Source organism: Maylandia zebra, linkage group LG3, assembly GCF_041146795.1.
Source record: "Maylandia zebra isolate NMK-2024a linkage group LG3, Mzebra_GT3a, whole genome shotgun sequence".
Taxonomy (NCBI): Eukaryota; Metazoa; Chordata; class Actinopteri; order Cichliformes; family Cichlidae; genus Maylandia; species Maylandia zebra.
In genome coordinates, this window is record NC_135169.1 from 48294424 (window position 1) to 48320653 (window position 26230).

The following is a 26230-nucleotide window of genomic DNA, read 5'->3' on the forward strand; positions in this document are numbered from 1 at the left end:
GATTTTTATAATGCTAATTTACTTCAAGCATTTCTTTTTGTTTTATTAAAATATATATGCTTTGTTTGAAGACACTGCTGAGGAAAAGCCCTGTGATAATATTGCAGGCTGGGGTAAAGTGTACTATAGCAGGGAGTCCGCATCTCCTGTCATATTGATTACCTATCAGCTAAGACAGGATGAAGGGGGTTGTGATTGTTGCTTATAATACCTTTAGAAAGAGTTGTTCCCACCTTTTCTTACCCCAATCACCTGTTTAGAGAGCTGCTGCCAGGATGCTAATGATGCTGAAGAACTGGAAGAGGTTTTCCAAGATGCATCATTTCTAGTTACAGTATCCTTAGAAATGGGGAAAAAAGATATACACATCTCAACAATCTCAATGGCTAACTGCCTTGGGATTCGCATGTAATCACGATATACCTATACGGTATACGATATATATATTGTATGTATGTAACTGCTATCATAAGGCTCCTAGATCATGTTGCTTTCCAGCATATTTCTATCCATATCATTTCATCACCAACAGCTTTTTTGTTGGTATGCAACATGTCTGTAGTCTGTATTCCCCTATTTGTTCATTAAATACATAGCCTATGGATTTAAACCTAAGGGCCATTATTTACGCTAAATATAGGTATGTAGTGAAGGAAAGAATTACATCTCATCGTTCCATAAAATGATGTTGTTTTGTCTCTCAGAGTGACACTGAGAGAATACGCTAAAAACAGGCCCAAACTGGTCTGCTCTCTCAGTTTGCATTTCTTAATAAGGCACCATCTGCATTTACAAGAAATAAAGCTTTTTTTTATAGCTGCACATAAAGCTACGTAGCTAAGACTACCTTGGCAGCTATTTGTAGATATCAGGTTGAACATAGCTGAAGAAGATGGATGGTTGTGCAGATTTTTCTGCTCTGGTGGTGCGAAAACTGATCATTAAAATCAATTTCCATGTTCAATTGGTACTGAACGACTGTAGCTTTAATAGTAATGTGTGCTTTTAGCCATCCTGGTAGGGTGGCTCATTAGACAGTGTTTGTTGGTCCATCATTTTTGCCTGAGATCACAATTATCAGATGTGTTCTAAGAATTTTAATCCTTATTCCAGGCTGTGAAGTTTAGCAGTATAATCGGGCATGAAATAATACATAATGGTTTGAGACAGTCTTTCACCTTCAGCTATACCTTGTTTCCTGTTATCTACCAATAGCTAGCATGCTAGCAAACCAGAGACTGTACATCCAATTTGGACTGGATTTTAACATTCAGATTTTGGAGAACTGAAATGGCACATGTAGTTTATTAGTGTTAGCTAACATGTTAATACTAGCGATTCACTAACAAAACTGAAGGACAAACGTGTTGGACTTTAATTTCAATAAAAATGCTTTAAAAAGCACCAACACTACAAACATTGTTGAGAGGTACAGTTAAATAGCCTACACCTGTTAGGCTGTAGCTTTTTAATGCTGTGAAGTTTAGCATTTTAGAATGGGAATATATTGGGACGTGTCTGTCAGGCAAAGCATTTTTCCTACTTAACATCAACATGTTAGCGTCCATTAGCATCCATTACATTTAGAGACATCTTTGTCGCTAAATGTATATACAGTGCACTCATGTTTGAATATGCATAGCCGTTTATTATTTTTGCTCGTAATTCTCACACTTTAAAATCTTTAATTATTTTCAGACATATGGGTATATAAACAGATAGAGGGATAGATGTATGAACTCCGCTCAGTCTCTGCAGTAGCTGATTACAGAAGTCTGACCATTCTGGTCTCTGCATTGCAGTTAATTAAGGCTTTGTGTATGGCTGCGGATGCCCATTATAATGAAAGGCTGGCTGTCAGCCCCTCGTCCCAACACACAAACACGCACATACACACCCCAATCCATTTAGCCCCTCTAACGCCACCACCCCACCCTACAGCCACCCCTATCCAGCTGCTTCCATCGTCTCTGCCCATTAAATGCCCATCACCTTAAAATTCCTGTGGAGAGAGGCAAAACACATCCATACACACTGAAATTGGTGAAACAGAGCCTCATCGATGTGTAACCCATGTGTGCTGTGCTGCTGCCTAATACACACAAGCACACACACAGAGGGAGAGGTGTATGTAAATAAATGTTGAGGAAATAGACACTACTTGAAAAGGCCAACTATCACACACATAAAGGTCATTTCACTGACACATTTCATAAGTTATTATATACATGCACACACACCCTCTTCTCTGCAGCAGCGCCACAGCCAGCTCTGTCATATTAAGCACCGTGATTGCATGTCATTGCAGAGGCTTCTCTTTCTATCTTTCCTCGCCTCCACCCCGCCCCACTTACGCCTGCCGCCAAAATTGGTTCTAAAACCACATGTCACTTTTGATTTGACCCGGCAGACCCTGAAACAATAACTTCATCAGGCCTTGTTAGAGTCTCATCCTGAGCAGACAGCTACGAAAACAAACACTGATTTCCCTTCATCTAGTCTAGAGGGCACCTTTCTTCTTGGCTTTCTTTGTCTCATATGGGATGAGCACATAAATGGCCACAGTACTCTCATGTGCTCGAGGCTTTTTTTTTCTTTCACAAAGAGAGGCATTAAATAGGTCACCCAACGGATGCTTGGACATTTTAAGAAATATGTATGATACATGAATGCATGTGCAGTGACTCTAGGAGGTATTACTAATCCTCCTTACTCTACATCATAATCATAAGCTGCTTGTCAATATAGCTTACTTATGACTGTGTCACTGGCTCAGAGTGTAACTCTGCCACCATTACACTTAGCTCCTGCGGAGTAAATTGTCCTATCTGAACAGACCATCTTGTGACTTGGAGTTTCACACCACACACAATAGAAAAACACCATGTCTTCAACTTGTCCACACTCTATGACCCTTTCAGTCCAAGTGAAGATGTTTACAATGGAGACCTTCTGGGCTGATTTGTGAACGTGTGCGGGGTGGGGTTAATTAAGGGGGCTAAAATTTTAGTGCAAGCGTGTGTGTGTGTGTTTAAAGTGAATCTTTGTGTATACACGTGCATGTATTTTCTCCTGTATTTTCCCGGCTGATGTTCGTAGTTTAACAGTCTGTTCATCCTTTCCTGTTCTATTTATTGCAGCATCACTCCCACACTAAACATGCTAAGTAATGATATAATAGAATAAGAGTCAGATATTATGTCAACAGCGCATATGCCAGACATTAAGTCTCATTATTATAGAGTTAGGGGACAGGAGCCTAGTCCCTTGTGGGACCTTGGTCTAATGATCTGATAATAGGCTGACATGTGTAATGGCCCTCATCGAGGAAACAGATTTATGTCTTCAGCACTTCTGTAGAGTCTACGTACACACGTAGATTAAACATGCAGTTTTACATTTACGTACCAACGCAAGCATTCATTGACATAATTCCTCTGATATTCCCGCACACCTGAATCTTATAAACAGGTCAACACACCCATATAGATGAAGAGTAAATTATAATTATAGTGGTGAAGAACCCTCTCAGCTCTCCTAATTGAAAGCAAATGGGACCTGGACCTGTCCCCAGCATCTGATGAGAAGAAAGTTGTCACCAGCTTACAGTCTGATTGAAACCATGAAACAAGCATTCAGAAAGTTATTCAGAGCATTTGTTATTTAATTGAATCACATGCAGGGAAGTCACTGTGAGCAGATTACTTGAGCAGGAGTGCCAGCAGAAGCGCTGAGGAGTAATCTCCCATACCTGCACAAGACGTAATAAATGTGCGTACATGCACACACGCAACCACATTCATAAACACACTCCCTTCAGGCCCAAGATTCGTAGCCCACCATGTCTACTGAGTCAATATTTCACTCCCAAATGCACACATTAGCGCAGTATCCCTTTCACGAACAAACACACTCTCTCTTTCCTTGCAGGGATTGATTAATCCATAAAAAACCTCTTTAGCTTCTCCCATCCTTCTCCTCTGAGTAATTACCTCATAAGGACTGTTTTTAACCCACATCCTTCCAACAGTTTTCCTCTAACCTGAATATTCCCCGATGTCCATGTGAGTCTCACTAGGGGTCAAAGATTGCGTCAGTCTGAGTGTTGGGGATAAGCAGGCACAGTAGGGATGCATGCCTGTCGGAGGGGGAGGAGGGGAATAAAATAAAATCTAAACGGATGTCAGTTGGAGAAAATACAGGGAGAAAAATTATACCTTTCAGACTGCCCCCACTCTGCCCCTACACCACAAGACCTGGTGACACATTAGTATTGGACCCTGGTTAAACGGTTGACTTTGTCCTCTCTTCATCCATCTATCCATCCAGATGAATGGTAATGACCACAGAGAGGAACAGCCCCTGCTGAATTAAACATTTTCTTCCAATGAGAATCTCATTTTCCTCCTTTAGATGGCAAAGCAGGGTGATGGTTTTTCCTCTGGCAGAGATACTTTATCATTGTGCAGCTCATGTGCATTGGAGGTCAATGACATAGACCCAGCATTGTTCTAATATATTCCATCTCAGGGCAAATGAGATGCATTTTGCTGTGAACCTTCAGTCTCAGGGTCAATCCGCGACTGCTCCTGCAATCTATTTGACTGCCAGATTCAGGGTGCTTTTCTGGGAATGTGCCACGTGACTAGCTCCATAATGACTGCAACTGCAGCAAGCCAGGGTCCAATCTCCCTAAAGTGTTACCCAGGAAATCCCTTGTGATTGAAACACTCCCCCTATCTCCTCCGATTCACTGTGTTTCATGTTGAAGCTCACCTGAAGATCATGACCTGATTTGTATTCTTTGCCCCTTTCTTTCCTTCCCCTCTTTCATGACCTCTCTTCTTTCCGCTTCTCTCTCCTCCTTCTTCCCTCCGTCTTGTCATCTGTCGCATATTAGGTCGCCAGCTGACCATCTTCAACAGCCAAGCGTTCATCAAAATCGGTGGTGGAGAGAAAGGGCGCCACTTCCAGGGCCAGATCTCAGGCCTGTACTACAACGGCCTGCAGGTCCTCAAACTAGCAGCCGAGGGCGACCCCAACGTCCAGACCCAGGGCAACCTGAGGCTGGTGGGTGACGTGCCCTCGGTGCTGACTACCGACACCACCTCCACCACCCCGCTGGCTGATATGTCCACCACAATCATGGAGACAACCACCACCATGGCCACAACCACCACCCGCAAACAGCGCTCGCCAACCATGAGGGACAGTGTGACACAGGTGAGCAAAGTGAGCTAGTGATGCCAGCTTGTTTATATGATTCATAGAGAAAAATCAAAAGGCTGCTGTTTGAGTCACCGAGGCAAGAAGATGCTCTGGTGCTGTGCATTGTGATGGACCATTGCCAGTTAGTTTTAATTGGCTTTTTAAAGTTTCCCCAAAATCCTCGAACTGCTGAAAACAATATTTGAAAGATTAAACAGCATAGCCAAGTAACCAGATGGTTCTTCTTACATGAAGAGATTTCAAAAGAAATCAGATGTCAGCTACAAGGTCAAACAGTCACATTCTCAGCTCTGTGCTGTGTGCGAGTTTCCCCTTGTTAGCCATCAGCTGTATTCAGATGGTCAAACAGCCCTCAGCTGTTTGATCCATCCATTAGACCAATCAACACTGCGGTTTTGATTTTCTTTAAGAAGATGTGGCTGACCGGGATCCTAGAAATCACTGCTCGCTGGTCGAAGGCAGGACCATCTCGAGAAGGAAATCTTGCTACACAAAGAGCACAACAATAAACTTCCATTTACGAGTCTACATCGTGCGCATGTGAGAGGCTGTGATTTATGCTCTGATGATTATCCACATGGGCTAAAGGCACATATTACCAGCACGGAAAGCAACAATTAGCAAACAGTAGGGGACCTTTTCCTTGCCCACATGCAAGAAGATGGAAGAGGCGGGCCATCATAAAAAGACCTAATAACAAGATCCAGGAGGGGAATACGCTCCAGTTCACATCCAGCATCATTAGCTATAAACTGTGTGCTGTGCAAAAAAAAGTGTGATCCAGGCCATGAGAGGAAGCGCTGAAAGCTTGTCGCCCATGCTCGTGGATGTACTGTACGTCAGCTATATTTGGCGCTGTAGAGATTTTGTACCTTAATTAGTTGAAAGCTTTAAAACCTGTCAATTCCATACTTTCAATTTCAGCTCTATGGCATACTTTTATGGTGTCGCGGAAAACACAAAAGCGCGGTGCCAATTACTAGTGCTTTCCTCTTATTCAGTTGTGTTCATTAGCACTCTTCATGTCCACAGAGGCATATCTGAGATCAGTCAGCGAGCCACTCACACTCTTCCCTGAAAACCATGATCAGCAGATCCAGAATGTGTTTAGATCTTTGTCCTTTTATCATCGTCTCAAACCTTCCTATTGTGCCTCATTTTGGTTAAATGTGGCAGTTCCAATTAGACTAAAGATAAGGTGAAGCTGTTGGCACCGCTGCACAATAGATGCAAAGTTATACTGCGAGCACCCAGATTAAAGAAAACTTTTAGTTTTGCAGCAACTGTTTTTCTTGCTTTCTTGTACATTGATAAAAGTCAGCCTTAATGAGGCCTCCACAGGCTCATCAAACTAATACTTTGATGGCAGTTGACAAAATATGAAGGTGCACTTGTCTCAGTCATGGTTATCGCTGCCACGGAAGTACAAACAAAAAGTTTTGGACCTAAAACCTGTCAGAGCTCCTTCGCAGTCAACAGCATCTTGATTGTGCCCAGTTGGCACAATCAGCTGGTCTGTGATTTAGTGTTTCTCTCTCTTCTCTTTAAACATGAGATCAGTGGAACATGGATTTAAGATGCCGCATGTACGATGCACTCGGTTCAGTGTCTCTGGCCTCCAGACTTCTTGGCGAAACCTGCTCTCCACGTTGAGCGTATAGCGAGCTTTAAAAGCATCTGTCTGTGATGTGAAATTGGCAGCCCCAGACTGCCCCGCTTGATAAATTATCCGGAAGCATTTTAGGATAGCAGAGGACTCTTGAGTGTTGTCTGCCTTTTGGTTGTTACAAGCCTTAATGTGTATTCCATTTGCTGACTTATGTTTATGTTGGGTCATAAAAAAGCACGGTTCCACCTTTAGAGTGCTTTTTATTGCTAAGACTCTATTTTTTAGATAGTGTACACACATTTTAATGGCTCCATCTTTATGATTATTATGCACCTAGCTCAACCAAGTGTATTGCCACAATAGACAAAAATAGCATTAAGGATATATGCTGGCAAATCAAAAGATGTTACCTATGAGTCACTATGCATGTACTTTAATGATCAAACAGGCATTTTTCTGTGTGTAGAAAAGCATAAAAACATTAGCGCTGATCATACAGGTGGTCCCAGGTGTGGTACCTCCTCTGTCCCCCAACCCAAAGGAAAGACAGAATAAAGCAACAAAAGAATAACTGTGAACACAGCTGTAGTCTAGCAAAATTAGGCAAAACCTCTTGAAGGGTGGAGGATTACATTGATTTTTACAACAAGCTGAGAGGCACCAGACTGTATGAAATCATTTATATTTGCTCTTTTAAACACCAGGCTCTGTCCTGGGAACGTGCCTGTGGTGAACTGGAAGTGTTGTTTGTTTTCATATTTGTGGCAGGAACAGCAGTTGAGGGGGAAATGGAAGAAAACAGTGTATTTAGTGCGAGCAGCAGTGTGTATCGAAGCTGAACAGACAAGACGGAGCAAAAACCCATACACGACTCAAACTCAATCAGAATCACAGACTATCACTGTGCCTGGCGAAAATTTGGGATACGTGAGTCACAATCTTACAGGGTATATGAAGACAGGCGTAGCCAATGTGACATTATCCATTGGTTTGTGAAGCTCTATTTTTGAAGGTCTAATTTGAAGGGGGAGGATCTGACTTAGAGCCCGTGTGCTGTTATGGTACCAACTTGTCAGTCGTCAAAGGAGCTTGCAAAGAAAAGCGTCTGGACTTCTTTAAGTTACTTGAAGACGTTTCACCTCTCATCCGAGAAGCTTCTTCAGTTCTAAGGTCAAATGGTGGAGAGTCCCAGATATAAACCTAGTGGGAGTGACCCCCCACAGAGGGACAAAAGGACCCCCTGATGATCCTCTAATCGCCTGAGCCAAGGTGTGAAACTGGGTGTGGGTCCCAATCAGCCAGAGTTTCGGGTGAGTTCATTGTGAAACCTGGCCCCACCTTATCATGCGAATTCCTGAGATCAGATCGCCCAGGATGTGAGTGGGCGTTAAGGCGTCTGGGAAGGGAACTCAAAACTGGATTATAGATGGCAGAGAGTTGGTGTCGTAAACCACCGCCTCTGTTCAAAGATGGTCGCTCACAGTGGACATAGATGGCTTCCATCTATAATCCAGTTTTGAGATCCCTTCCCAGACGCCTTAACGCCCACTCACATCCTGGGCCATCTGATCTCAGGAATTCGCATGATAAGGTGGGGCCAGGTTTCACAATGAACTCACCCGAAACTCTGGCTGATTGGGGCCCACACCCAGTTTCACACCTTGGCTCAGTGGATTAGAGGATCATCAGGGGGTCCTTTTGTCCCTCTGTGGGGGGTTACTCCCACTAGGTTTATATCTGAGACTCTCCACCATTTGACCTTAGAACTGAAGAAGCTTCTCGGATGAGAGGTGAAACGTCTTCAAGTAACTTAAAGAAGTCCAGACGCTTTTCTTTGCAAGCTCCTTTGACTACGATGACCTGGATGACTGAGAACCTTCACAGACAACTTGTCAGTCCCAATGTACGCCCACCCAACCCTGCTTTACCATCCTTCCTGACACTGATTCAGAAAATAATTTACAAAATAAACATCACATTGTGTTCGATAAGACTCGACACTTTAGATCATAAACTCGGGACTTATTTTGCAGCCAGTTAAACCTTCAGTCCAAAGCATAGACAGCTGTATTAGAAAAGTAGCTGGTTCTTTGGTGAAACAGAAATTAAATGACAAGGTCCATACAGCAGGAAACATTGAATAATGCCACTTAAGAGTCTGTTATGTGCAGCATTAATAGCAGTTGAAAACTAAAAATCAGATAATTAAGAAAACCAACTTTTCTGGAAGAAGTTTAGATTAATTCACAAATCTTTAGGTTTTTGTTTCTGGGTTTTATTGACTAATCATTTTGAATTATATGGTGCTGTAAATCACCCAGGAGGTGATGGTAGCTTGGTTTACTTTAGCGATTTGCTTGTTTTTGTCAAAATAAAAACTTTTTTCCACCTAAAAAGAAAAGAATGCAAAAAGAGAAGGTCCTCATGGAACTACATGATTCCAGATACTCCCTGCCTGTTCAGTGGCCATGTCTGGTTCACCTATTTGAGACAGAAGAAGTGTAAGTATACAACAGTTTTATGGACTGTGCCTCATCCTTTAAACCCCAAATGTTTGTATCTACAGTAAACATTTTCTGTCAGTTAACAAAAGCTTTCATTTTTATACTTACAGTACAGTCAGAGTTCGCAGAACTTTCTGTAACTTTACACATTTATTTTTTCATAATTCAAGCCCAAAGAGTTGTGCTGATAGATTTCTTCCATTGCATTTCTTTTTCTTATATTGAAATATCTCAGTGAATAAATGTGCACTTAAACTTCTGTACGTCAGCATAAATGGAAGTTTCGCCAGTCCAGCCGCTTAAGATCGAAGTGAGCTGTATGTGGCTCATGATGTGACTTTAACATCCTTGCTCTAGATCCGTCACAGTCATGTGGTCAGATTAGGAATTGTTGCCTCGTTGTTTTTCCTGTTCTTCAGATGGATAAAAAAACAAACATGGCAATGGTGTATTAATGCAGGAGTGGCAGAATCTAACTATATATGAGCAGAAACTTAAATTTCAATTTCTCCAAAAGCTCTGAGCTACCCGCCGCGCTGTAGCTTTGATCATAGTGGAATAATGTGCTTTGATGCTTAGAATAAAAGATCTACCTTTTGATGTGCATGCGGGGGTCTGATTTATTCTGCTTTTTTACCCCTTGATACTGTGGGTTTCCATGAAACAGTTGGAAGTCATCGCTTGTCTCGATCTGACCCAAATTTGGTGTCAGGATGTTATAAAACTAAGATCACAAGCCTCGCCCTTGCTGCTGTCTTAAGCTGAGAGCACTCCCAGGTGTTTGCCATCTCTCTCTGATTTGTCTGGATGGATAGAAGATGGTTCAAAGTCCTTGTGGATGCTGCTTGGAGATAGTCAGCGGGGCTGTTTTGGATGTTCCAGGGGGGTCAGGTAAATTGGGGTTTAAAAGTGTGTCACAGATGTTGCACGAAATTACAGCCATCATAACTCCAGGAGGCTGAAAAAAACCTTTTGAAATTCAATCAGTAAGACATTGTGTTATAAAAACTCCTTTTTTCTTTTCTTTTAGCTTTTATGGCCACAAACACAGCCCGACGTGTGCATTTATTGATGTCCTGGTTGTTTAATTTAAAGGAGTGCACATTTTAAAGGATTCATTATGCGCTGTTTATATCGAAGCAGCTGCATGGATGGAATACGAATGTAAGTGCATGCGTGATGGAGATGTTGCTGGGAAACTGAAACGGGATCATTAGGACCATTTGACAGAGCTAGGTGATGTGAACACACACTCAAACGGACACAGCGTAATTAATAAATGATTATGCCCGTGCCATGGATTAATAACAGAGCGAAAACTCTGCGAGGCAGTGAATCAGTTATGCTGATAAAAGCCCTCCATTTTCTATCAGATGACCCCCATCTTGAATAACAACCAGAGGCTGAGAGGAGGCGAGGGCAGGATGTTTGGGTGTCTAGACACGCAGCTGTGTGAGTCATGCAGCAGTGAGGACAAACCTGGGCTACTAAATTGGAACCACCTTGTCAGATTTAATCTGCTTTCATTTCAAGACCCCCGCTGTTGTACCCGCTGTACTTGTAAACCCGGCACAACAGGCTCCATGTCTACTGCTTTCTTTATCGCCTACTTTAAATGTCTACAAGCTCAAGGTCAAAAATAATCCTATAGAGACCATAATGGAGATAATTTACTGCATGTGCTGAAAAGTAAAAACAATTGTGCAATAGAGCCTTCAATGTCTGACACTTTTGCCCACTCAGTGGAGCTGACGCGCTGTTTCGACAAGCTGCACCTCTTTGATCGGCGGCGTTGGGTCAGAAAGAGATTGTTTCACTTTGGTTTCCCTCGAGCTCTCCATCTTTTGTTACATAAGTACACACGGGTGCTGCTCATAAAGCACTGCCACCTCCATATTTTCAGCTCTTGTGCCACAACTGCTCAACAATAAATCTTCATGTTGTAACTGAGTTACAGATAAGAGTTTTCCCCGGAAGTTTGCTTCTCGTACTGCAGCTGCACACGCTTCTGTGAGACTAGGCATCGGTGGAGCCGAAGACCTTCACTGTGACTTCCAGAGACTCTTAATCCGCTTAGATATTCGGTGTATCCTCTACACAAATAAAATTTGTCCTGACTGTATCTCCTCCTTCTCTGTTCTTCCAGAATTCAGACGACCTCCTGGTAGCATCGGCTGAATGTCCTAGCGATGACGAAGATTTGGAGGAGTGCGAGCCTGGAAATGGTGAGTCAGCTCAGGGAGTTCTGCCTTTGTTGTGTTTTATCTGGAAACAAAGTCAGCCTGAAACACAAAAGCAGAGTTACCTAGACTACCTCAATGTCCCTTTCTCCTCTTCTAAATGATACCTTGTGACTGCGCAGCCCCCCTGTATGCAGCTCTGATTGGCCAGATGTGTACTCTCCGAGTTTTTTTTCTTGTTGCTTTTTAAAGCAGCAGGCAGTCAGCAGCATTGTGGTCTGTCAATTGCTCAGCCATGTGGTAATACCTGGCATTTTCCCAGCTGTTGCACCAATCCCCTGCCCCGATTTTAACAAGGCAGGACAGTTCCAACGTGGAAACACAGCTTGTTCTGCATGGCGCACAGCTGTAGCTTGGCAGACCTGGTGGCTGAGGCACTGTTAGTGTGAACAGAGGGTCAAGCAATGTTCTGACACCATGTCAGGAGGTGGAAGTTAAAGGCCATGTGTTTTACTCCTTGCCGCTGTGGTTTCTAGCACTAATAAGCTGGCCATATTTAAAAACTGCCAAGAACCATGCCTGTTCAGTGAAAAAGTGAGATTCAAATTACTCGTGCAGCTACAAGTCAAGGCTTCTAAAACTCCAAGAGTCAGAAGATATGCATGTCCACATTAAATTATGCAGTATTTCATCCTTAAAGATCTTGAGTGACAAGAGTTGTGTGTTTAATGGGTTCACAGATTTGACTCTGGTGTGGGTGAAACCTTTAATCAAAGCAGAGCCACTATGACGCCACTGTCAAATAATAGAAAACATTAAATTCCTGGAGCATAAAACAAGACTTGCTAGCGACTACTAGCTATAAGCTAAGTGTGGTTTTATTCAAACCTGCCTTAATGTTCTGAGATAGGGCAAACCGTTGTGTAGCTTCAGCAGAACATGCTTTATATCAGCGGTCCCCAACCTTTTTTGCGCCACAGATCAGTTTATGCCCGACAATATTTTCACTGACCGGCCTTCAAGGTGTCGCGGATAAATACAACAAAATAAAACTAGTACCGGTACCGAAAAAAAGAAGATTTATTCATAACACACGTGAAAAGACCCAGGAAAACCGAGTAAACGATAAAAACGATAACAAAATAACGCTGGAAACCGATAAAAACCCTGAAAACCATACATTTCACACCCGAGCCTCAACTCTCGCGGCCCGGTACCAAACGACTCACGGACCGGTACCGGTCCGAGGCCTTGGGGTTGAGGACCGCTGCTTTATATGATGGAAAAAGGGAAAAAATGAAGAGAAATGCCATAGTGTACATTGCTTAATAATGTATCTGATGACCCGTCATAAAAATGAGAAAAAACAAATATTTTAGAAATCTGTCAAAAACACGTTTAAAACTAAAAAATGACTTTGTTATTTATTAGTCAAATAACAAACTATATTCATGTTTTTATGTCTGAATTTGAGCCGGCACACTGGGCTTTCCCAGAAATGAATCAAGGACAATATTCAACCACTAAAACTGTTCAAGAAAAACAAAGATGTGCTTTTTTGTTTGTTTCTATTTTTTCCAAAACACTAAGTTCAAATGTTAAAATATAATAATTATATTTTAGTATTAAAATATCATTTTGATTAAAGAGCCTTGTGCATACTGCTGGATAACTTTAATTTTATTTATACATTTCCAAATCACAACAACTTTTTTAAGGCAAAGACCCTGAAATAATACAGAGAAAACCCCAACAGACAATCCCCCTATGATCAAGTGCTTTGGTGATAGTGGGAAGGAAAAACACCTTTTTAACAGGACGAAACCTCCAGCAGAACCAGGCTGGGGTGATATTAGGTCTTTAAGAAAATTATTATTTTCTTGTTATAGTAATAGATCTTGTGTCATTACAGACACATAAGAAATGGTTTTGGTAATTACCAGTACTGTTAGGACAGCTGTAGCATAAACCTGGTACTGACTGGTGGTCTAATAAATTTGTTAAGCAGTGTATGTGCTCCCCGAAAAGCACTTGAGTTACCTTGAATAACTGTAAAAGTTTGTTGTAGGATTGTGGATTAGTGGTTTGACTGGTGGACTGTAAATGGCAGCAGATTACAACATTTATCAGTATGTTTGTGTTGGGAGAACCTGATCTGAACCAGTGCTGAGAAACTTGAGTGCAGCATTTTCCTGCAGTTTTCTCTGTAGGTGGTTGGGACTGAAATAGAGACTCAATACCCCTCTTATCAAAAGAAGAAATGAGAGTTTTTTTTGGTTGGATGCTATGTCCAGGCTTAATCTCCCATGAGGAAATGCAACTCACTATCTCTCCCTTTCTCTCGCACGCCCCCACAAACACACATACGGTGTCTGACATGCTCACCTTTCCACACAGGCACTTGTCTCTCTCACTCTGTGGGTGTAAAGTTTTCTCTCTGCCTCCGACTCTCCCGAGCAACAATGAACGCGCTTGTGCGTACACGCGCGCGCGTGCTCTGTATCACACCTTCCAGATGCCACGAGAGTTCCAGCGAAGCGAGCCGGCGGGGTCGGATAAGCCTCTGTGAAAACTGTGGACGAGGAGAGCAGAATCAACATTGTCTCCAAAGCATGTTCCCCCTCCATCACTGCTGCACAAACACAGGCCTTTAGTCATTGTGTGATAGGACCAATTCCCAGTGTTTTCAATTACATGTGAGTGTTCGGCTCGCTGTTATTGAACTGCCTTCAGGAAAGAAGGAGAGAAACATTTTAAAGGCAGCTGTGGATTTTCTGTTAAGCAAAGCTAGATGCAGTGGTTATGAATTGATGAGGATCGATACAACTCCTTCATATATACAACCAGCTGAGCTCCATCTGCTTACCTGCAGCTGGTAACACCACAACACACAATTCAAGAGATGCAGCTTGTTTTTTCCTTTTCCCTTTTTTCCAAAACTGCATTTGGTGGAGGAGTGTTTTGGCTGTGTCACGCTAAATGAGAGTCCTCAACGTGAAACGCTCAGACAGTGATTGAGGGGTAGCTGCTGTTGCACATTTGCTGACAAGCTCAGAGTGGATGCAAAATAGACAAAAGCACAGGGTGCAGAGAAGAAGACCTGAGGAGGAGACGAGCGGGAAGGACTGGCTTTCATTGAGATGTGCATCACGTTCCTTTGCGCTCAAAGCAGAACAGAGGAATGGGGAGAGGAGAGAAGCGGAGGTACAGAGGGAGCCTGCGAGAGAGAAGGAAGAGGAAGTGAAGGAGAGAGTGAAATTCCCATGAACGATTCCTGGCGTTCCCACCAGGCTAATTAAACTTTGACTGTTAGAGAGCCTTAATTACATCACCCAATTAGAGCTATGGTTTCGATACTTCAGTGTTTGTAATGAGTCTCTGTCAGAAGGGTGACAAGCTAGGAAATGTGGACCTCGATTACAAAGCTCAATATACCGAGCAGAAAATGAACAGACAGGAAAAAGTCTCCAAAGATGCATATGGACACTCATTTGCTACACATATAATAACTATATTTCACACTAACAAACATATTGAGATTCTATCCGTCCAACATTAAAGCTGTGTCTTTTTGTCTCCATATATCATGTTCTGTCTGTTCTCTAGCCCGACATGACCTCACTTTGCTTTTCTCCAAGCTACTTATCAGTCCCAGGATGTTGTAGGCTCTATATCGGTTTTACTCTGACAAGATCAGAGCTTTGAGGAGCTCCTCAATAATTCATCAGACAGCATGCTATAGAGACAACCTATGAATTGCTCTTCTTAGGCCGAGGAGTGAAAATAAGAGATTGGGTGATAGATGAGGGATGACCTGGAGCCTCTCGGTCCCCCTCCGCATTCAATGTGACTCAGAGCCAAGTCGATGGGTTTGGGTGTTAGTTATTTGTCAGGGTGATGCTTTATTGATCGCTCTTAGCTAGTAACAGGCCCAAGTTTATCAATATAGGTTCCACGGGTTGGATCCTGAGCAGTATGGATGCTTGAACCTGCATGACAGGATGCTTTCTAAGCGGTACATCATCCTTTCAGGGTTCAGGCAAGTGTTACTGTCCAAGCCTCTACCCCTACTGTGTCTGATTGGTCAGATTTGGAACGAGCCTTCTGATTTGATCGTTTTCTGTGGAAAAAAATAATGCAATTGAGTAAAGGTCGCATCAGCTCCATGATGAATGCTTGAGTTTACATGAGTTATAATGAAACGTCTCCCAGCTACCATAGGGCGAGACGGGGGGTACAGCCTGGACATGTTGCCAGTCTGTTGCAGGGCTTTAGGTGATTGTCTTTAATTAGCAGAGTTATTTTACAGTACCAAAAATATGGATCACAGTCTTAGTCGGGATACCCAGTCACTGCAGAGGTGCTCAGTCAGCCTAATCACACAAGCGAAGAATGCATTACTCAACATTATTCACATGCCTGTAACCATTTTATTTCATTACTGGTCAATGGTGCATTTTTGTCATTTACAAAAAAATTATACATATTCTGCAAACTACACAAAAGTGGTTTTTGAAATTCTAATTAGAACCAAATGTTTTAGGGAGGATGGCCTTTTTCCTTGTGTTGCATTCTGAGTAGGAAATCTGGCCGCTTTAGCTTCAGATTGTAAACAAATGCCCCGGAGCACCATGGAGAAACATGATGGTTTGCAGATTGTCTGAACCTCTGACATGGAGATTGGAGACTGGAGACTTTATTGCTGCACAATATGTGACTCTGAGTGAGATACAATATGAGCAGGGCATCATATCTTTTTTGTCAAAACAAGTCACTTCACCTGAGAACAGCAGCAGCAGTTTACAGAGCCCCGCATATAAAGAAGCAGGTTTGTTCCCTGCACCGATTATAGGGCCACCTATTGTAGCGGGATTCAGAAGCAAGAAAGGGATAATATATTATGCTCGGACACGCAGTTAGATTTTCCATCTGCAGCCTAATCGAAGCTGAATTACAGAATGCTGAAACTCCAAACAACCTTTTTGCTCTAAATATTTCAAATAGATGTGAGCGGGGTGATGTGATCAGCAGAATAACGATATTTTTCAGGAGACCGACGTGGATGCATCAGTATCCATCTGCCCTGTGCTTATTTTGAGTAAATAGGAGGGGTGGGGGTGACTCACACTGGCAACGCAGTGGAGAGGCATGTGGGTAAAGATAAAGGAATTTCATCATTGTGGACTAAACGTCTGCCTCAGCTGTTCAAATCAACAGAGTCAAACTCAATCAATCAGGCTGAATATCTGAGTCTCTCCCGCTTTAACGCTGAAATGACAGAGTGGGAATGTTAAAGAAACAGACCCCCACACGTGGGAATCATGCCTAATTTTTTTTTTTTTTTTTTTGGCATCAGAACTGGTCTCAGTAAATCCCAGTTTGGGTCTGATGGCTTTGATGTAAAATATTACGCATTCACCTAAATATTTTATGCTCACTTTCCTGGGTTTCCTCTGGTTTACATCAGTCTGTGGTTCTTGGCAGCTTTCAGCAGGAGAACACATGCAGGGAGATTTGTGACATGTATCCCCCACCCACCCCACCTTCCAACCTGGCTGTTAACAGCACCAGAGCTGCATACAGGGACCACACAGTGCAGTGTCGGAAAGCCAATTGAAGTTGCTGATTGGTTTTAAATATTGGTGCAGTAGGCTTAGGTCGCACAACAGGAAATGAAAAGATGTTTCACTTGATAACTGCCTGGAGGTCTGACATGTGGCTCACTCTGTGTATGAGGGCTGAGGTTCATTACTCTGCTAGGAGCTGCTGCCTGCCAGTCATATGGGATAATGCCATGAGGCCTTCAGGCTTTGGCTCCTAAAAACTAAGAGGACAGCAGAGCGATGTGGGTCACTTGCTTGAACAATCCTTTCTATGTACACTTGTGCATGATGACTCTGAGCCTCCCGTAAATATTTAATAACCATTGTAAGCGTCACTCCGAGGGGCTCCTATAAGCAGACTTTAAGCAGGGAAGCACAGTGGTCCTGATTCCTGAGGATTACATTAAATGTTTATTGTAACAGGGGCATCTATTTGCCCTGTCAGCCGCACGTACAGTAAGTAGGACGCACTGTGAGCAGAGGTAGCTTCTCAGTAATGGGCAGGCTGCACACCGAGCAGCAGGTATGAAGCTCGAAATTGCACTCGCAGCATCTGCGCCACGCAGACAGACGGCAGAGTAAAGATAGCAGCGCTAACGTCTTCTCGTCATCACCCTCACTCGCACATGCGTCCTGTATCTCTAGGAAACGATCTTCTCTGCGTTCCCAAATCGTTGGCCCCACCCCCCTCGCTGGAGCGACTTTGACGAGTTATCTTACGAAACACAAAGATTTTCTTTCTTTCTTTTGAACGCACTGGGGGAAATCCTACTCGAAGTGAATCTGCTTTGTTCCTCAAATGTGCCGCCGCACTCTGCTGTCCTCTCGCCTTCAAGGTGAAACTCATCCCTCAAACGCAGACAGAAAATGTATGGGAGAGAAATAACTTGAGCATTGCCATGGAAACTAGCCTTTCCAGTAGTGGTGGTGAAATAATAACTTAGAACGGTTGAAGAATTACTAAGTTTCTTTCTCCTTTACAGCTCTCACATTTTGCTTTATTTCAAGGAGTTTCTCTCAAGTGTGTTGTTATATGCTGATATGTCGCAGTGGCTTTGTTAACCCAATGCATTACCTTTTTTTTTAACAAAGCCTTTGCCATTCTTTAAGTGAAAATGTGGGGGTTTTGTAACTGACCAATGGGTTTGGGGGTGTTTGAGTGCTGCTGAGCTGAATAAAGGCCACAGAGGAATTCTTACAATCCCAGAACCTCCTATTAACCATCCCCTCCCTTCCCATTCATTCCTGAAACGCCTTATCCAGCCACTCTCTCCCACTGAGTCTCCCTGGTTTACCTCATCAATCGAACACAGAGCCAGAGTCATGATTTTATGCTGGTGATGTTGGCATTTCTTTGCTTATGTTTTGCTGTTACCTTCCCTTTTGTCCCCCTCCAAGATGTGTTGTAATCTAATTCACTCTGCAATACTTCTCAACTGTTTCCTTTACTGACCCTTTTGCAACACTGGACAGAAAATTGAGTGTGTAAATTTACTGCTATTAATATTCTATTTCCTGTTGACACACTCCTGATATGTCTAACCATTTCAGTCTATGATACAAGGATTCCTCTTAAATGCACCTTTTTTCCCCCAATAATCTGAACTGAAGCAAAGTCTAAGCTTATTTCGCACTGGGCTAAAATTGCATAACTGAGGCTTGAACTGAAATTCTGGCTCATTAAGACTTTTTTTTTTAATGTTATTTGTGTTGATGGCTGTTTGAAAAGAACATCATTCCCCCATGTTTAACGTGTGGTGTTTGGGAGGGAAGTGGGCATGAGGGAGTCATGATAAAAAACTGAGCAGTATTATTTAATACTCTGTTACTCAGTGCGCTGTAGTGTAGTGCACTGAGAGTTTGGGTTAAGAATTAGAGGCATCAGTTTTCTGCAGCCGCTCCTGAGGGTTTGCATACAGATTAAGCTAATTAGAAATGAGCCATAGAAGCCACCATGCCCAAAAGGGGAAAATAGGATTGAGACAATTCTTCATGTGAATTTGGGGGGGGGGGGGGGAGAACAAGTGAATAATGCAACAATACATTATTATTCTTTTTTTTTTGTTACATTCTGATTATTTTTCACCCAATAAAGAGACAAAAGAGGAGAGGAGGTAAACAATGGTGGGGGTGGGGAGGGGAGTTGTTTATCACTATCCGAGAACAATCTTACACAGCTTTCTTTTTGTAATTTTTTTTTTCATGCAAAAATCATGCGGCCAATTTGTTGATGTAAGTGACCTGAACCTCGTGGTTTGCTATCTTATTTAACCAATCACAGCAGAAACATCTGAGCGTAGTCAGCGTAGGTAGGACTAGAAAGGTTAGCAGTGAAGGATAGGCTGTGTAGTACAATAGATGTTACGTTGTTCAGTGTAATTTGTAGTCTGCTTTTACCTTGTGTTAGTGATATGACATGTAGGAATATGCAGCACAGCGAAATAGGTCAGAACAGTCAGGAGCAGGTGCAGGCTAGAGTATATTCTTACATCTTGTTTTATAATGCAGCTCAAAGTTAGTCAGCATATTAACTTTTTAAATAGAACAGACTAAACTTGTAGAACTAACCTCATGTTAAGCTGTAGTGCTGTTCTAATACTGGTGTTTCTGTAACATTTGAACTGTCTTTCTTCTGTTGATCTGGAAGTCGTCTCTCCCTCAGGTGGTCTCTAACACTCTTTTCCTTCGTTGTCTCTTTCTTGTCCTAGGAGGTGAATTAGTGTTGCCCATTATTACAGTGGACTCCCTAGACCCCCCATCTATCGCCACCCACTACCCAGTAATACCCCCGCCCCCCACCACTTACCGCCCTTTCCTCACCCTGCTTGAAACCACCAAAGAATCCCTCCCCTTGCCCAACGGCCGGCCCCCTTGCCCCTTGGACCAGGAGGACTGCGAGGAGACCATCGAGGTGTCAGCGTACGGCTCGGGGGAGATGACCGAGTCAGATGACGAGGACTATTACAAAAATTCCGGCCTGGTCACCGACAGGACTGTCCTCCCCCCTCCCCCGGCCGTCGAGGGTGGCGTCCAAAACCCCCGAGACCGCCATTTCTCCCGCTTCCCCAACTCCCGCCCCCCTCTCTCATCCACCCCCACAGCCAACCCCGATCAGCTGAACCCGCGCATCAAGTCAGCCGGCGGCGGCAGCAGCAGTAGTAGCAACAACATCCCTGCCGGGAAAATGAACACCCGGGACCAAGTGCTGCTGCCGCCGGCCCAGCCCTCTTTGGATCCAGGCCACCGTAGAGTCCCAGGTATAACCTATCCCCCAAATTTCCCTCATGTTCCCACTCCAGACCCCACGTCTCCAGAGAGAGGGCTCCCGGGTGCCGTAGAAGTGCAGCAGTCGAGCAGCACCACCGGGATGGTGGTGGGCATCGTGGCAGCCGCTGCCCTCTGCATCCTCATCTTGCTGTACGCCATGTACAAGTACCGCAACCGCGATGAGGGCTCCTATCAGGTGGACCAGAGCCGTAACTACATTAGCAACTCAGCCACACAGAGCAATGGGGCCCTGGTGAAGGAGAAACAGCCCAGCACTGCCAAGACGGTCACCAAGAACAAGAAGAACAAAGACAAAGAGTACTACGTCTGAGGGAGTGCCGCCGTGACACACAGGGGCAGACAGCAGAGCACTTAGAAAAGGAAAGAGACGGCGGGGAGAAGGAGGGAGAGAAGGCAGTATGTGGGAAAACTGCAAACACATCACAGTGGCTAATTCATTTCAAACTTCAAGTATTGTCAGGTGCTCGTATGTGTTACCAGTTCATCTCGAATCAGAGGGAGGCAGCGAAATGAGATGGCACAGTGACATCACAGCTCTCCTCACACATTTCCACATTGCTTTGATTGATTAGACTAAACTTCAGTTGCATTCAATGCTAACCACAGTGTGGATTTAAGGAAAGGCTATTACATCTCTACACATACCGTGCCAACAACCACGTAGCAAATGCTGATAAAGCAGTGATTCATGGGTTAGCCTGAGTACTGTAGGAAAGCATCGCCATCAGTATTTGTGTCAAGGCCTGTACTTGATTCTGAGGAGAACCTGCGTCACCTTAGACAGTATCAAACAGATTTTTTTTCCAACCAGGCTCGAATTAGCAGATCAATATACTGCCAGCTTAGAGAAACACTGTGTCAAATCCAGCTCCTCCACCTCTGTAAGTGTTCGACACCTCCGATCTCTCGCCTCTCATCGGATCTCTCTCTCTCCTTCTCGTTCACCCACGAACTCTGTTTCTCTCCTTGTCTACGGTGCCCAGCAGCCGATGCGATGTAAACTCTGCCGTGTTTCAAGCATGTAGTATTCATTTACGAAAAAGAGATAAACTGTTTTTCCTTTCTGTGGAGTTTAAAAAAACAAAAAAAATATGACGCCGATGACTGATGATCGTAACAACATTAAAAGTAGCAACTACGTGAGATGCCACCGCTCCAACCTAACGGATGCTAAATTGTACGTTTAGCCGCCAAAAACTCATCGAGGCCAAAAAAAACACCCCTTTGGTCGTCCTTTGTTCCAGCAGATCTGTGTCATGTGTATCTGGGGCTCTGAGGTGCCCCCTAGTGGGCCAGCAGAGAAACTGTCACGTCCTTACAAGTTACTAATCACCGAAAAACAGAAAAAACCTCCAGCAAACAAGATGAACTCTGTTCTATATAATTATAAATATATGTATAGACGTTGCAGAAACATATGGACCTATGTGAACGAATCAAAAAGTGCGTTTGCTGAGACGTGCACAGCAAAAGATGGGATTCTTGAACAGCTTCACCGTCCAACCCCCCGTTCCTCAGACCCCTGCCCCCCACTTCATGAACAGTGCGGCTGATGGAATGCCTTGCTGCAAGACTCAGTCACTTTGGTTTGCTCTTTTCTTTTCTTTTTTTAAATTTCTTTTCATTTCTGGAGGAATGAGAGACATTTTAGGGAGATTCTGAATTCATTCGTGTTGGAGTTCCACTGTGGAGAGAGATACCTTGCAGCAGCTGAAAAAGAGCAACTGTGTCGTTCGCCCCTCTCTAGCCTGACTGGACTGACGGCAGCCCGCGGGCAAAGCGAACTTAATGGGAAGAGCACACAAATAAAAGGAGAACAGCAGTTCCCTGAAAGATGTACAACAGAACTCTAGTATTCCAATTTTCTCAAGTCTATTAAGAAAAGAAAACTGTACCATGAAAAGAAAAATTCTGAAAAAAGTTTGTGAAATGTCTAAATATTTGACTTTCATCCCATTACTAAGAGAAATGTGTTTTCCCTACTATCATTCCTGTTTGGAGAAAAAAAATAACTGATTCTGGGAAACTGAAATTTCTATGTATTTTCTTTTGGTACCTGAGCAAATATGATTTGGGTTATGAACATCAAACCATGCATTCTCCTTTTCCAGAGGAGAAAATGTCCTCTTTTATCCTCCATCTGTCATCCTTAGCCTCTTTCTTTGTTCTTCATGCATTCCTTTTTCTCTGTAGAGATCGTATGTCCCCGTATCCTGTGAGGAAAGCAGGTTTTATCCATCCTCTGATTTTTATTTACTTTAATTTGTTTTATATCTATTTCTGTCTATATGGCGAGAGACAAGACGGTAGTCATTTCACTTGACGGGCTCCGTCGTTACTCTCTTCTGCCACGTTTGTCTGGTTTCTCTCTTTCTCCATTCTGAGCATACTCTCCCAGTATCTTCCTGTTCTTTCTAAATGTTATTGTAAAGTGTTCCAGTGAGATGACTCTAAATATGTGTACATTAACAGAGGGAATACACTTGGTTATATACTTCTTACTTATTGCGTTGTGTGGTCTGTTCATTGTCTCCTTATTTTCAAATTTGATTCAATCCCCAGGAGGTACTCAGAGGACTGCAAATTGCTTTGAAACAGTTTGATATTACGACATCCGATGGACCAAGTTGCTGGTGAAAGCAGCTCTAATTAGAACCGGACCATTTCTGACTCTGACACCCCGATTAAGATAAATGCTCTGCAAAATAAGTCTGTAGCTGGACCCGTTTTAAAGGGATAGTCTCATTTCTCAGTATAAAGAAAAGTTATTACATCAAATAATTTGAAAGATGCTATAATCACAAAAAATTCTCCACATCACAATGCTGACATATTTCATAACAGCACAGTGGCCCTAAAAGCATTAATGTGTTAATACATTTTCCAAATTAAGAAAGTAAGACGATTTCACACTTAGTTTAAATGTATCTTAATATTGTCAGAAATCGATAGAAACACAGGGAGCAATTACTCACCCAATGCCGTTTTCATTTCAGAGGAAAACTTCAGCTCCTTATCTTCACGTTGATGTGAGCGCACTTTTCTGATTTTGAGTCTATTTGGATGTCTCTTTGGATGTATTTTTTCTCCTTTCCACAATTGTCAGACTTGATTCAAGTACGTCGAGACCGCGTTTGTTTTATGTCAGTTACATTTTCATTGTAGAGCTGAGGTTTTCAAAATATGAGCCTCGGCACCCCAGGAGGGCACAAGGGGAGAGACGCGAAGCAGAGACACTGCCTGAGATCAAAGAGACGGGTGCGTATGCAGGTGGTCTGAAACAGTCGGGAAAGTTTAGACCAGAAATTTCTGTCAGAAACAGCACTCTCTCTCTCAAACTCTCCCAAACGCGACACGTGTATTTTTAGGTGTTCGGTGCCACTTCCAAAGGACAATAGAAAGAAAACACAGTCAAATATGTTCAAATTCATCCATAATGACATCCATTACATCCATATAGGGAATGGTATTTGCTTTTATTGGTGCCCATTTTCCAAGTGTAAATACAAATAAGCTCAAATATACAAAGCTCAACTCACAGTGTGCCTGCTAACATTTTACTTCCTGTATTACTAACCCCAACAGGCCTGGATGAGCTGCAGCCCAGCACCTCTGGAGCTGGTACAGTAGGGGTTCATTGTTCTGCTGAAAAATCGCTTTAGCAGCAATGAGGCGCTGCTGTCATTATGAAACAAAGGAAAACATCCTGCTTGTTTATTCACTAAGCTTTAACGGTCCTTCAATGGCAGAGCATTTTTTTAAAATATATACATTAATTTTGTGGCCTGCCAAGATGATCATACCTCTGTAGTATTGTTTGCTGTGATCCTGCAGGAAAATATAAAAAACATCTTTTTTATTCTACTGCCTGAACAAATTTCAGCCATCTGTGATACATTTCTTGTGCAGCTCTTTAAGCTGTTTAAACTCACACGTGTCCCACTGAAATTACTTTCAGGTCAGTTATTGATTATTATTCTGTGAGACCTCTCTTAACGAGTCTTCATCATGAGTCGTCTTCGCTCCTCTAAAAAATCCTTCCCACAAAGTGATAAAAAAAATCATCACAAGCAGAGCAGTATGCTAACGTCGTAATCTTTGAGAGCAATCACCAGACTCGAGCACAATCCTTAGCTGTTAAATCCAGCATGAAGTTACCGGGCTTTACTTCAGTTTAAAAAAGATGTAAATCAACTACGATGGTTTTCTATATTGGACAATCAGTTCTCAGTTGTTACACATAACTCAAACTAAATGGAAATGTCATCATTTTCAGACAGTCAGAAACTGCGGTACCCCTGAGAGGTCAGATGCACTTTACTCTGGATCTCTGTGCTGTTGAGATCAGAATTTGAGATTCGCATACATATTTGATAAGACACATCATACTAATAGTCCACTGGAGCATTAGGATGAATGAAAAACAAGACACAGACAGGGTGAGCTGATTGGTGAGCTGCACCGGCTAATTTTACCTTCTAAAAAAAAATGAGGAAAAACAACAGCAACATAATAAAAGAAGCAGTGCCTTACTTCCAACCCAAGCTACATTTTTGGGTGCAGCAGCATAGTGTCATCGCATGGTCCAGGGCGCTGTATCACAGAGAAAGATGAGTTGTTTAGCCAGCTATTGTCATGTCAAAAGATCTTTACACGCTGAGCACACTTCAAAAATGCAACACGATGTACGCGCAACATACATATACCACACCCACGTGACAAATGTGGGTTTTTTTGGAAAATTCATCCTCACTGTGAAAACAATGAAGTCCACATCAAGCCATGATGAGCTCATCCTGTTTCTACACAAGAAAAGGAAGAAATGGAGACTGTGGGTTCATTCGCTATTCTAATTCTCAAGAGTAGAGAGCAGTTCATTGTTTGATAAAGGAATTGATAGTATGTCAGGATGCCAGTGGGGCAGTTGGGACCACATGTGAGGAGACAGATAATTTCAGAGACCTAGACACTGACCCAGAGCCGTGTCTAGCTGTGTGTCAGAGGTAAAATAGTTTTATTTTACCATTTCCACATCATTGTGTATTCAGTACCGGTGCCCTACCAGTACTGAATACACAATGTGATCTACAAGAGTACTCGTTGCCCGGTGCAGTGGTCCGATAGGGCAGAGCTGTTTATTTGGATCCAAAACATGAGCTTGATTCGAAAAAATAAATGCCACAAATTCATCCAATGAAATTACCTGGTCGGTAATAAGATGCCCTGATTGTAACATGTGAATTAATAGGAGCATATGTCTTAGTTGACCTCTTAACAAGGAGGCGAGCTCTCTGCAGGGTGTTTGTCTAATCTCCACATTAAAGGGATAACGTTACAAGTTAACTCTTTAGTTTCACAATAATACGAGAAGACACAAAAATATTTGGTCCAAGAAGAAACACAAAAGGTGGATTCATATATTCATCTATACGAGGCTTCCACTAGACTGGGATGTTGTTTGAGGGGCTCAGTGCTCGAGTACAGACAGGATGCTAAGCTGGGTTCTCTACAGGCCGCTGCCTCTCTGGTTATATAGGGCACTGAGGCGCTCCCTGTGCCTCCACCTTTCAGCATCCATACCAACGCCACAGAGAGTTTTTCTCCTGAGGAACGGAGCAGTAATGATGGCTCTTCCGCAGGAGGCAGAGAGGGGCTCGTCTCCAGCATTTTGTGCATTAAAAGCCTTTATACGGCTTTAAAGATAAACAGAGGATGGTCTGGGTTTAGTAAAAAAGTCAGTTTTGAGTTTTGAAAATATTTTCATTTTCTGTTCAGGTGCACTCAACTATTAAAAAAGCTATAATTATTCTTTTTAAA

At 42.9% G+C, this 26230-nt stretch overlaps 1 protein-coding gene across 12 annotated transcripts in view; it reads left to right on the forward strand.

Annotated features, from left to right (window-relative positions):
• nrxn2b (neurexin 2b) overlaps positions 1 to 22918 on the forward strand; it is a 719424-nt gene extending 696506 nt beyond the window's left edge. For 10 of the 12 annotated variants that reach the window (XM_004567086.2, XM_004567089.2, XM_004567088.2 and 7 more), the window contains 3 exons: positions 4901 to 5223; positions 11489 to 11567; positions 19834 to 22918. In XM_004567086.2, coding sequence (XP_004567143.1) covers positions 4901 to 5223; positions 11489 to 11567; positions 19834 to 20723 — 1292 coding nt within the window. In that variant the 3' untranslated portion in view covers positions 20724 to 22918. The remainder of the gene's footprint in view (positions 1 to 4900; positions 5224 to 11488; positions 11568 to 19833) is intronic. The other 2 variants (XM_004567090.2, XM_076881964.1) reach the window with 1 other exon arrangement.
• Positions 22919 to 26230: the final 3312 nt, after the last annotated feature.